At 39.7% G+C, this 14,031-nt stretch overlaps 1 protein-coding gene across 7 annotated transcripts in view; it reads left to right on the plus strand.

The window, feature by feature from the left end:
• nolo (no long nerve cord) overlaps positions 1–14,031 on the plus strand; it is a 78,636-nt gene that overhangs the window by 51,655 nt on the left and 12,950 nt on the right. For all 7 annotated transcript variants that reach the window (XM_065478037.1, XM_065478042.1, XM_065478038.1 and 4 more), the window contains exon 3: positions 3,980–4,213. In XM_065478037.1, coding sequence (XP_065334109.1) covers positions 3,980–4,213 — 234 coding nt within the window. The remainder of the gene's footprint in view (positions 1–3,979; positions 4,214–14,031) is intronic.

A 14,031-nucleotide genomic window follows, 5' to 3' on the forward strand; every position in this document is an offset into this window, starting at 1 on the left:
GCTGAGAGCGAAAACTTTCTTTTCTTTACCAGAGTTCCTGGAAAAATATGCAAAGCAGCATTAAACATTATTTATTTTGGAGCCGCGCGCGCCACTTGATATTCATGCGCACGAAAAGCGATCTAGATAAGCGTCGGGAACCAGTAGTTTTGTGCAGATTTGGGGGCCAGCCGGCGCGTTAAAGGGGTATTGAAAGAATGTCGGCTCCGCCGAGTGGAGAAATCGGCATCAGTGGCTAAATCATAGGTTCGGAAATTAATATTTGCGCTATCTTGATTAAATTTCTGGCCAAATTTATTGCCGCCTTCATACAACATAATTACGTGTTAATAACTCAGCAATTTAGCGCTCGCCGCCGCACTTTAATTTATGAAACGGCCCAGCAACTAACATAACAACAGCAACAACAATTTGGTCCGATGGATATACGCAGCACACCCAAAATGGCCCTAATGATACGTACGCGCCGCACTCAATAAATTACGCTGAGAAAATATATCGAATTTCGCTACTGGCTAAATGGGCGGACCTGGAAAACTGGAGGCTGCGTTTACAAGGAAGCCTCGTTTAGCCTGGAATGGTTTTCGGTGTCATCAACAAACATTTAATCGGGAGTTAGTGCGTCATCGATATGCAAAACAAGTCATTTTTGCTCTTCAATAACGGAGCGTTGCGTATTTTAACATGCATATTTCTATAGTAGTGATATTAGTTTGCATTTTAAGTGCTATTAAAATAGCTCTTAAAACTATATCATATTTAATTAATAAAGAATTGTTTTTATTTTAAAATACTTTTTTAATATTTTGACTTTTAAATCAATTATATTTGCAGTTATTTAGAGGTTATGTTTTATTCAAAATTAAATTTACAGTAAGAACTCTCTTTTATAAATTTGTTCTGTTATAGATAGTTTAATTAATAAACAAATTTACTAACGCATTTATGAAGTTATGAACCGACGAATTTAACAAAAAAATCAAATACCTTTTATAGTCCTTTTTAAGTACCTTTTTAAGTCTTTAGATTTTAATAAATGTCATACTGTATAGATCTTCTTGATAAATTTTGACAAAAAGATTGAGGATCAACAAAGTCAAAAGGTGACCTCCATGCAATGAAACGGCCGCCGTCGTTCGGAATTACGGTTTGGCTGAATTGCCTTTCGTGTCAACACTACATAACACTACTTGACAAGAGAAAGGTCGTGCCGATGATGATGGCCATCGCGCGGCGGCGGCGACGGCGGCGGCGGCCTAACAATGCAATTAGGACTCTCATCCCATTCCCTCTAGTCCCATCTGGAGTTCGTTTCCTTTTCCCTTCTTGAGCTGCGCGCGAGACACGATTCCTCTCTTACATTCTTGTTTGCCCAGCACTGCTTTGGAGAGAGACAAGTGCACGCCAGCCCAGCAGTCGCCGAGGGTGTGCGACGAGGGACACTTTTGTTTCGCGCGCCCTGACACTCTTATTCTTCTCTTTGCGTCGCGGCTTTGCTTTCTTTCGCCGTCTCTCTCTCTCCCTCTTTTGATTCGCATTTCTCAGTGCCGACGCAAAATGGCGTGAAAGTGAAAGGACGTCGGCCTTTGTCTCTGCCTTTGAGCTTTGAGTGCGTGCGAATTGTTTCCAGTACACAACGTTTGATTCTTCTCTGTTATCGCGTTTTCTTTTCGGCGTTTACACACATTTTTAACTTCTTCTCCGCTACGTCTGGCTTGCCAACGACTGATACTGCGAAACTTTCGCGACCTTTCCACCGTCTTGTTTGCCATTTTCCGCCGCTCTATTGATTAGATCGGCAGACTCGGCTCATTGCACTCTTGGCCCTCGTCCACGGACCACGATAAAAATTAAAAGTGTAATCTGAAATTTTGCCAGGGGGATGTCCACGCAGAGGGCCGTCATCTACAAGCCACTCTCATATATTTTATATCGAAGCCCATAAATCCTGATAACTTTCCAGCGTCATGCTTTGTCAATGACATAATTTTTGTTGAATGCAGATTTATGCATTGAAATTGCAAAAAGTCAGCTTGGAAGATAAATTAAATGTTCTTAACAAACGAAATGGTTTTGCCCCTGTTTGGCTTGCTTCCATTTATAAATTTACAAACATGCGACAGAGTAGATTTAATGCCAACAGTTACAAAAAAAAACAATGACTTATGTGGTGAGATACACATCCATATTCTGGAATAGGGTTAGAACTTAAAATGATCGACTTTTTATGAGCGTCTGTTTATCGTTTGGGTATCAAATCAGTACGAGCTACGCAAATTTAAACTTTTCAGACTTACCCCTACCCCTAGGAACTAGAATCGACCAAATCACTACATTATGTTTTAACAAGAGAATTAATACAAGACTAAATTAAGAATTGCCAAACTTTTTCATATCTTCTGAATTCTACAAAGAGAGAATTGGATTTAGTTATAGGTTTGAGTTATTTTATTACTTTCATTGAGCTATTTTAATCAGAAAATAGATTGGAACATTTATTTTTGGCTTACAATTTAGTTGAAATTTTAAGAAAACATTAATTAACAGTGGTTGCTTATAAGATATAAAAGATTCTCAAGCTTGATTGATATTTTAACGATCAAAATTTAAAAAAAATAGTGAAAATTCTACATACAAAAATTAGTTTTGTTGTTTAAAAATCGTTTTTGCTTCACATGAAAATCCCTAAATTTGGTTTAAAAATTGTTTCAACTGGGTTATAAACCTTTCTTATTAATTTAATCTTAAGCTGTTTAAAAGTTTGTGTCCATAAACTTTCAAGATTCTAAATAGTATCCTTCAGTCATCTTGTTTAAGGAAGAAATCAACTTTCCTATATTTATGCTTTCTGCATAATAAGCTATTGAAGTTTTGTAAAGAAAAGAGAACACATATTGTAAACGCTGAAAAAAATGTATTTTCCCTTTAAGAATTACAAGTGAATTGCCAACGACTATGAAACACAAAACAATTCTTTTTAAACTCGTCCAGTGAGCGTGTCGAAAGTATTCGTGTATATCCATTTCCAAATTTGCTTTGATGCCGGTAACTGGGTCGAGTCGTACGCGCAGAAGAGGTGCAAAACGCGAAAGCCCATACACATTCACCCGTTTAGCGCGTTGTTTCGCCTTCTTTACACTTGTTTCGGTCTTTGTCTGCTCCCCTTTGTTATTTTTACCAATTAATTCTGTGCGAGTAAACAGAAAGGAGCGTGTATTCGCCATTATAGGGATTCTAAAAGCACTCACTTGGCGGGCTTCGGCGCGCATACACGAACATTCTGTCTGAGCGCTGCCGCGCGTATGTATTTGCACAGCGTTCCACGCATCCCTCGACACAGCAGGGCTTGGGGATGACAAAATATTAATAGAAATTATTTATAACGGGATCGCCGCTAATCTTGTTTGAGATAGACGAGCACGCTGCCATTGATAGATAAGGCCCAGAGTATTTGGCTTGTTGTTTCGCTGCTGATCAATGGCGAAAGCAAATTAGCTTTGCGAATATACACGCTCGACGTCGCTGCTGACGTCATTACAGTGCGACTTACGCAATGAAAATGTGTCATTGTGGAGGCGTACACGTGATACCTGTTTATTAGCTGCAAATTTGTCCGCAAGTGCTCGGAAAACAAAGGCCGGAAAGTTCTAGTTGCCTTTTTAAACGCTCTCGGAATTGAAATAAAAAACTTTGCCTTGATATTTTATCACCGGGAGAGTAAGAAAACTCTATTTTCGTTTACGAGGCCGAGTTTTTCAGCCGCAGTGCGATGCAAAAACTTTTCGGGGCTGAATTGTGCACGTGGGAAGAAAAACAAGAGCTAAAACAAGAAGCTGACATAATTAAGAACGTTCCTCATCTGCGCGAAACTTGTTCTTCCTCGCAATAAACTTGCTCTCGCTTTGTGTTTTTACGTAGCAAAACATCCAAGCAACTAATCTAATGAATAAACGCTTTTGTTTCTGCCGTTTGCCCGCAGTGTTTCGCTTTGGTGGCTGCGAGCGCCGGGGACACGAGCTCCGAGGTCGCGAGCACTGCGTCAACCGAGAATTCGGCACCGACGGCCACCAGCAGTAGCCATGAGCTGGAGGAAAAAGGAGAGAAAGCCTCGATCGGAAATGAGGGTGCTGATGAAGACGAGGAGGAGGAAGACGGCGACAGCCCAACCTTCACGGACGCCAGTCTGGAGGAACTCGAGCGAGAATTGGAGCAGGTCAGTGCATACCGTCGTTATGGCTATGTACACTTAATTACCCCATTAGCTACACGCCACTTTGCAATCTCGCGGGTTCAATTGCACGTGAAAAACAGGACGGTCAGGAATATTCCAGAAGTATAGTTGGGAGATTTAGACTATTTTTTTATTATGTTTGTTTATTCTTATTATTTTTACCAATATTTTCAGTGAAATTATTTATTGTATCGGACATCTTTACTGATGGGCGACACCCTGATAGCGAAAAACTAACATTTGCAATCACTTTGCATGGTTTTATATTCGAATCTGAGATCTAGAGACAAATTCAGATGGTTATTGGCAAAATCCAACCGTTTTATCCTGGTCAAAAACTTTTCCCAAGCACTTTAGAACTCAGCAACAGCTCGACAGAGTAAAAAACAATTGGCTAAACTCGGCTTTGGACCATCAGGTGCTAATCAAAGTTCAACAAACAATTTAAAAGATACTATAAGAAGATGCTAAAAAATCTCAACATTAAATTTGGCTTTTGCTTACTTCTAGATTCTAGAACCAGCAGTCTTCAATAAGTATCTTTTAAGATTTATTGAAAAATATCCAAAGAATAACATTTTTGTAGAAAAAAAAACGAAACTGGACAAAAATGAAGACCATTTTCCGTGTTTTTTAAAATTTTAATCTGGCATGACAAGTGATTTAGAAGATTTTAATGGTTTATGCGATTCTTTTGGGCTCAAAGCACTGTGTTAGGCGTTAAATGTAAACTCCCCAGTCTTTAAATTTCGTCATTCGTGCTCATTTGGTGTTTAAAAGAAAATCAGACTCAAAAAAATATAGTTGATCGTCTTGAATTCTCAACCCTTAACAAAAGCTGTTTCCTTCGCTTCTCCAATTCGGGGAATATTTAATCCAGCAGACGTTGTCAAGTCGTTAGTTGCAGAATTTACAACCTCCGTTTTTACTCCAAAACTTGATTAAAAGTTTTATTGCAAATTCTGCGGCACACTGGCTCATCTTTCATGAATATTTTATGGATGATAAAGCCGTGCACTTCTAGCCCATCGCCGCAAAAACCGCCCAGTGTCGTGTGCTCTATGTGTGCAGCATACATTTGCCACCCAAGCCAACCAGCCAGCCAGCACTCGATGGTGCTCTCTCAAGCCGCTCGCTTTTTGTGCTTGCACATGCAATTGATTTTGCTTTTTGCATGCCATTTCTGCTCGTGCTCGTGAAAGCACCGCTGGGAGCAGCGCGGCAGCAGAAAACTGGCAGCCTGAGGCCGCGCACCAAACACCCATTCTATGGTGATGTTTTACATATTCATTGATTTTGCTGTTTATCGATCAAACTACCACAAACTAGAGCCATAGATGAGCGAGAAAAGAAAGACTGTGTCACACAAAGAGCAACCGCGACTGCCGCTGCCGCTGCCGCAGCTGCCACACAGCCACACACGCCGATTCTTTGTTTCGGGCCTGCGACGACGCATATTGTTTTTGGCGTTCTTGCAGCTTGCCTTATTCCTTCGCGCCAGCATTAATAAAATTATGCTCACTCCGTCAGCGGAACAAAGCCGCGGCCACGCCCCTAACACTCGTCTTCCTCTGACTCCTCTCTTGTTTGAGCTTAAATTATTCATTAAACGGACCGCCGCAGCCGCAACCGAGGCGCCAGGAATTCTTTGGATTCGCCTCTTGAGAGCCGAGTGTTTGAGCTTGGGTCCAGAACCCTCGCCAGAACGCAGCCACTCATTTTCTGTCTTTTGTGTCCACCTGGGTTACGTTTCAAAATTAGAAATTCGGCTTCAGAGATATATACAGGAGATTTCACCTTGAATGGACGCTGTTTTACCCGACAATTAGTCTAATTTTTTAATTAATTATGCTGTTTGCTGAAAGAAACATTGTTTTACCCTTGTATTGACATTTGACTCTACATGTTGCGTTAAAGCCAGTGTTGAATAAAGAAACAATAAAATCAGCCTTTAGAGTCCACCAAAGAAGACGTTTACAAGCTTTTTACCGTCAGTACTGAAGTGTTCAGGAGAGAAATCGAAATTTCCAAGGAAACGTGCCAACATGTGATGAAAATTGGCTAAAACCCAGGTTTAATTGCTTTTTTATAGCGTATATTTAAAAAAAAGAAATGATGCAGCGGAATTTGGCCATGATGATCGAGTTAAAACCAAATTTTTTCAAACTAGCACAGTTCTCCTGGACAGGGTTTTCGTAAGCTGTTGTCAGGAGTGTAGACTTTTCTCACATTCTCTTATACCTTTTTTAATGACATGCTATAACATGAATGTACAGTATATGACAAAATGTGAGAATAAACAATAATAATTTAATAATTTTATTTAGAAAAATATATTTTTTAAATGACGGTCAGTGTCTACAATCTTCCTACTAGAAATCAGATTTTAATTATAAACAAGAGAGGAGTTTTTACGGTCATAACGAGTATACCGTTGGATAGATACATATAATCGAGAGGAATGAAAACTAACTATTGAAACAAAAATACATGGTAAAACTCTTTATTTTCGAAATAAAAATAATTAATTTAAATTATTTCCATACATTTTCAATTGAGAAAGCATTCATCAAACGCTCACTAAAGCCAATGTTTCACATCAATTTCCCTAATCACCATTTTCAATTTTTGCCAAGCCCCTTTATTGAGGGACATTGTTGGAGCTGAATTTTTCCGGCTAATCCTTCAGTAATCGTGTGAGTCGACCAATTTGCTAAAGCCAGCTATGCAGAATGCAGTTTTTAATTTATTGCCCTGTTATGTTTGTTTTACATTGAAGCTAAAATTTCAATCAAAAATGTCACTAGCAAAAAAATTAAATGATGTCCACTCTTGTAAACGGAATATATGTAGCACAAGTCTAATTGAGCAATTTGAGCCGTGTCTGGATCCAAGAGCTAGATTTGGTCGTTACTAGCATGCCTTTGACCGCGTTTCTACCGAAAATAAAAGATCGTCTCTTTTATCGTGACAAGTTCAATGCCTGTTCTTTTGAAAATGCAAGTATAAGCACTTGCTTTTATCCGCGCTCTACATCCCTCTTGTGCCGAGAATCTTGAGTGAGACGACACGACAGCACAATCCAGAGGCACAATCGAGGGAAATTCGGAAAATGGGGCAACTCGTCTCGTATAAGTATGTATTTATGGAAAGGGTCCAAAAGAGTGTGTAGCGAGCGAGCGAGCGAGATTCTGCAAATGGATGAGAACACTCGCGCGCGCGAGCGAGCGACAGAGGCAAATCCATCCATACATCCCTCTTCCTCTTTCTCGCGAATCCGAGACCAACCGACTCTGCTGTGTGTGCGGCGGCAGTGGCGGCGGCGGCGGCACAAGATCAATAAAATATGAAAGACAATGTGACACGCGGCGCTTCAATTTTTGTCGTTGGCACATTGCGTGCGGTATACTGCGTATACGAGGTTACCTCTTTATTACGACTCTGCTCGGCTCTTTCTCCGCTCCGTCGCAGCCAGGGTAACGAGAGAAAATAATTTTCTTGCAGGAAATTGACAAAGGGGTTTTCATTCTTTGTGCAAACACTCGGATAATTGGGGCGTCAAATGACACATGCTGGCTGGCTGAGCGTGGCGCGCACCAACATTATTTGACATGCCGCCTAGCGCGCGGTGCCGACGACGCCGCGTCTAAAATATCAAAGGCTCCCCCGCTCTTCTCTCTCTCTCTCTCGCGAAATAAGCGCGCTGGAAATTTACACTTTTCGCTGCTCGTTCCGTGCTGTTGATATTCCACTCCCTCTCCGGCTGTGACAAACAAATAAATGCAAATTCAACTCGGCTTCCGCCCTCCTGTCGTCGCCACCACTTCACCGCTGCTGATGCTCCGGATGCTCCTCCGTTTGTCAACTCAAGTGCAATTTGCAACGGGCTAATTATGCCACAGTCAAGGGCGAGATAATTAACGCAGATAATTTTAAAAGCCACGCCTTCCCATTTTCAATTTGAGTGCCATGAATTTTCAACACTTTAATGAGAAATTCCGGAACGTAATTGTTCATTTCAGGATGTCAAATTATTTCATGTAAAAGTGTTAAATTGTTTAAAGCTATATAATTAATTGAGAACAATTATTTCCACTTAGCTTACAAAATATTTAAAAATTTAGGAGTACAGACGACAAAAACAAAATCAAATTAATTAGCAAGAAAACGTTCATGCTAGGTGTTTCTACATAAGTGGCTATTTGATGTTTTTCTGCAATTATCCTCGCAAGAAAATTTTGAGCCCAACACCTAATAACTGCGTGTGTATCATTATATTAATTTCATCAGATCTTGCAGATAATCTACCTAAAGTAATTTCCTGCACAGCACCTTGCGTGATTATAACTCAAGGCGTAAAATAGTGAAATCATTTGAAAACTCAAATAAAGCTCTCACTAATTTCAGATGCATGCGATATCGAGACAACAGAGCACGATGGATTTAAATCAATCTGCCATTGGCAGGATTAATGCAACAAATTTCCCCACATCAAACCGTCTAAAAATAGCCGTCGAAAATTATGCTTTTCCCAAATTATACAGGCTGAGAGCTAATTTCAGACTAACTAAACAGATGCAAAATCAAATTAACATAATGACGATGCCACTCCTCAGCAAAATCCTTTCACACGGAAAACATTTTCTCCTCTTCGGCGTGGAAATAATGCATGTCGGTGGACGGTGTGTGTGTGTGTGTGAGAGCGCATTATTAATAATTGACAGGGCGGCGTCGGGCCGTTTCTCTGTTCATTCGCTCACTCAGGACGGCGACGTTAGCGAGGCACCCATAGAAGCTTGGTGCGTACGGTACGACGGGCTGTCTAATTCGAGAAAGTACCCCATATTGATATGAGAAAAGGAGGAGGCTCTTTCACTCCATCTTTCCGCCATCCTTCCATCCATCCATCACGCCCGCTGACAGCCCTGGGCCTAAAACACACGGTATCGGAAAATGCTGTATGCCTGGCCTTAATTAATTTCATGTGAACGTGGACGCACGTACTGCTTCATTATTCGCTATTGCGTGTGTGTGTTTTAACCGATATCTATTACACGCGTGACGCTGGATATGTGTGTGATATATGGTCCTCGGGAAAGTGGACTGTATCGAAAATCGATCAGGTTAAGAAAGTCACCAGCTCGGGCCGATCCACCCTTTCCCATTCTCCGAAAAGGAAATGGTATTTATTTTCCTTGAAGTGAAATTATTTTGCTGTCAGGTTTAGATTTCATCGAAAAATTATTTTTACCAACAAAAATCCTAAATTATTTCCAACATTATTAACTACAATAATACAATAACAGCACGAAATGACGTGATTAGTTTGGACTTGTCTGCAATAATTCCAAGAATCAGAGTACTTTCACTCTCAGTGACCTTAAATTAAACCCCATCGATCATGCTACCTGCTGTTCTTGGAACGAATCGCGATTCCACGCGAGGACGGCGCGAAAGGAGAACAATATCAAACTCCCTTTTGGCCGCAGCTGCTGCCTATACGTGAATGTGACGCTTTTTTTCTCATTTCGCACAATCAGCAGCTGTTAATAACTGCGACGCACAATACTGGCCTTTTGCGGCGTGTGTGTCAAGCCGTCGCCTTCTTTTCTCCTCTTTTTTCCTTCTTTCCCGCGAGGAATTCGACCGCAATCTGCGAGTGTGCGCGCGCGGAAATTACTTGTTGGGATTTGGCTCCGAGAGCGAGTGTGCAAGCCAAAGAGAGCGACACAAACACTTTTATCACGCGCGCCTCGTTTCCCATCAGCTTTAGGTTTCGGAGGTTTTCATCAGGGGAGTGACTTTTAAGCACCTAAGAACCGACTGAAGTTACCATCCTTACCTAAAAGCTAAAAAGGTTTAAAAAATAATTTTTGTACAAGTTGTAAACACATTTAATGTTGTATTTTTACACTTTTATAAATTTAAATTATTGCTAAATTAAATTTTTAAACCATTAAAACATTTTAATATTATTTGTATTTGATATTTTTTTAATTTCATGAAAGACAAATTATTATTAATTTTAATTATATCCAATACAGTTTTAAATTTATAAAAAATAAAATATAATTTTTTTGGGAACACTGTTGATATATTGATATATTCAAAATAAATAAAATAAAATAAAAGCTACATTCTAGTTAAAAAAATATGTCATTCATTTAAATACAGAGGAACCGATTAATATAAATTACTGGAGGTAAAATATAAGTTAATTGAAATCAAATTCCTTCATTGCGGAAATTTTAATGAGAATCCGCAAATGAATTACGAATGCGCAGCACAGTCAGGTTGAAGAAAAGACTATAGCCTAAAATGGCATTTCAATTTAGAGGCGACCAGTGAGGAAAAGATTTCCGAAGGTTCCCTGATTGTCAGTGCTGTGAAACACGCCTTTGGCCTGTATTTCCGCGCCCTTCCCACCCGCACGTCGCATCTCTCGCTCTTGTCAAACGTAATGAAACAACCGACATGGATTTTATTGCGTAACCGTCAAGATTGTGGCTTGGCGGAGCTGGGGCTTTGCGTTATTATTTGACCCTTCAGTGTCGTTCGTTGGACAGCGGCGGCCGTGTCGGCGGATTAGCGCCCGGATTGAAATTTTTATGGTATTGAGCGCAGGTAATTTGATGTGATGTGTGTGTGCCCTCCTTGATTGATGGTGAACGCACGCGCAACGATCGATTCGTGCGTGTTGACGGGCCCTATTTTTTATACACACACACGGCGTCTCTCGGCACTCGCGCAAAGTGCATTCCTTTGTGTGCTGGAAATAGGCCAAGCACGCTGCGTACACGCTGGGCTTATTTTTCAATACGTGATTTTGATTTATGCATTAAAAATCCATTGCAGTGGAAGAGAGCTCCTCTCTTTGCGACGTCAGGTGACATTGTTGCCATAACTCTTTATCGTTTGATTCAGAACGCGGATACAGCTCTGTAAGTGTCACTGATAGATAAAGTTGATTGAACGCCCACAGCCCACGTTATATAGTTTTGCGTCACTTTCGTGGGTTTAGTGCATTAAACACATAAAACTCATTTTTTGTGTTTTTGGCTATCAATCTGTTAAATGAAAGAAATAAAATGTTTGCCCGCTGAATGTCATTAAAAATTTCTTGGTTTAGAGAAAAAACGAATTATTAAATTCTGTCTTCACATAGTTAGTTAAAAGAGAAAAATAACTACATTCAATAAGATTTAATTAATTACTTTCAAAGTGTACAAACAAAATGCTAAGAACACATTTGAACGTTTATGCTTTCAATCTCAGAATTTAATGAATCAGACTAACATTTTTAAGTATAAAACTTTTTTCTTTTAAATTAATTTAAATTTAAGTCATCCACTATTCTAAATGCTACATTTTGTTACCAAACCTTTGCATGAATCGCATGAATGAACACTCCATTTCTTTTAAATAAAACTTAGCACTAACTTTTTATTGTCTTGCTTGATCTTTTCTCTTTTTCCAAATGATAATTTTTATATTATAGAGATTGTGATTATTTTTGTTTGTGAACATGAATGGGAAATAGTGGCTCTGTTGATCGTTTTGAATCTAATTGGCAAAAATTTGAGTTTTAGATAGATTTGCGATTGAAATTGCACAATAATATCTCTATATCATTTGTGCCTATTGAAATTTAAACGACTATGCCATTTCACTTCTTCCTCTTTGGTTGTATTGAAATATTTTTAATAAATTATTTTTAATTTGCAAAATAACTTTGTTCCATTTTCCTAAAGTTCTTCAAAAAATTCGATTTAAAAGCAAGGCAATTCGTGCTTATTTGCACCACTAATTCCCAAATCAATCTGCAATTACTCGGCACTTTCCGTCTCCCCCACTCATAGTGAGATATATGATTGCGCTGAGTAAAATGCGAAAGGCAGCCTCTTTCCATGTCACGCCAAAAAAGAGGCACATCTCTATCTGGAAAATGCGTTTCCAGTGGGCACATCGGCGTTATTGATTGCAGGATGATTGAGCTGTTCCACTCTGCGTAGCGTGCCTCTGCTTTTAAACCGTTTTTCCATTGCCGCGTAATTTATCATTTATCGAGCTGTGTAATGAGCAAACAGTCGGTCGGTCTTCCGGGGCAGGCGGGGGAGGCCGGCAGCCATTTATACATTTTCGGCGGCAGGCAATCACATTTTATTGCCAAGTGCTGCTATTATTATGGCCAAGGAGCCTCCGCCGGCGCAGCGAACCAATTCTTTCTCCCATATCTACGGACACACAAAACAAATTTGGCAGCAGCGAGTCTCGTGCCACTGAAACACATCTTATCGTATGATTTATGCCCGCCGAACTGACTGCCGAGCAGCAATTCCGGCTCTGATGCGGCCCACTCAATTTCAGGGCTATTTCCACGCCGATTGTCTTTTTTGGCAGCGGCCGCCGCTCGATTTGTCCCATAAACTTGAAAAGTGGACTGTCCGTTCGTTGTGAGTAATTACGCGGTATCGGAGAAAAATCTCTCCGCTTCAGGTGAAAAATGTGTTTTTGGTCACAGCCGATCTAGAAAAATTGCCCATTTCTCCGTCTAAATCCAATTTTAAACCTGTTGATAAAATCAATGCTTTGAAAAATTGACCAGCCCCTCATGAATAACGTGGACTTGTCACAGTCGATGTACCAGTAGAAACAGTGAACTTCCACGCAAAAGGGGGAAGTATTTGCATGAGACCGAAATAAATTAGCCAGCCGTGCTCGGAATTTATGCGGCTGGTCGCAATTTTTCACGTCACTTTCTCGAGCACGAACCGCTATCTCGAGAGCGGCGTGTTAAACCAGCATAGTTATGCAACCTGCTGCGCAGCCCTGTCGCGCGGGCCAGACCGCCATTCTGCACTCGCGTGACAAAATTGTTTTCCGATTTGTTTTGTGCTTGTAAGTAGTCTTCCGTCCCTGCTTCCGCCACTCGCTTCACTTTCGCAGAGTTTTATTTATGGCTTTGCCCTATTTTCCGACCGTCGATTCGTCTTTTCCAATTTATTTTCCAAAACAATGTGTGGCAAGAGACCAGGCCAACTCTTACTTTGAAGGAGGGTTGAAAGGGGATAAATAATTCAGCCAAATGTGGCTGGGTCGATTTATTTATTGTTCTCTGAAAAAATCAATGAATTTTTCCTGACAGAAAATTTTTGAATTGAAAATTACAAAAATTTACCTCATTTTGAATTTCAACATTTGGATTTATTCATTCCTGACCACTTTTAGACCACTCCTAATCAGGAGAAGAGTACAAATGATTCAATCACATATGGTGTAGAAATAATAGGAATTTTGTCCTTGGTGGTTAAAGTTGATACTTTTATTATTATCGACATATTTTTTCTTTTCCACGGTTGAAAATATTAAATCGTTCTTCAATGGGTACGGACCCGACATCAAAAATGAAGTAAGTATGAAATCCAATCAATCGGATTATTTAAATTAGAATTCCAGTCATGATAAAACAATAAAAACACTGAGTGCAAGGCTGTTTAATTCTCTCTTTGCAATGAATATTTCTTTACAAAATAAAATGGCAATTGATTCTTTTAAATTAGAATTAATTATTTCAAAGACTAGGGTGGGAGAGATTTTCCTAATGCTATATTTTAATAAACATTTCTCAATTATTTAAGAATAACTGAATTGATCTGCTCTGAGTGGAAAATTAATTCTGGACGGTTAGCAAATATTGAAAATTTTTATAAAGAAAGTGGAAAATTAAATAGCACGTTATACAGCAACTGTTTCGGCTGTTTACCTCATATAATTTTTAATGATTAGCTAACCATCCAGAA

Source organism: Cloeon dipterum, chromosome 2 (assembly GCF_949628265.1).
Source record: "Cloeon dipterum chromosome 2, ieCloDipt1.1, whole genome shotgun sequence".
Classification (NCBI taxonomy): Eukaryota; Metazoa; Arthropoda; class Insecta; order Ephemeroptera; family Baetidae; genus Cloeon; species Cloeon dipterum.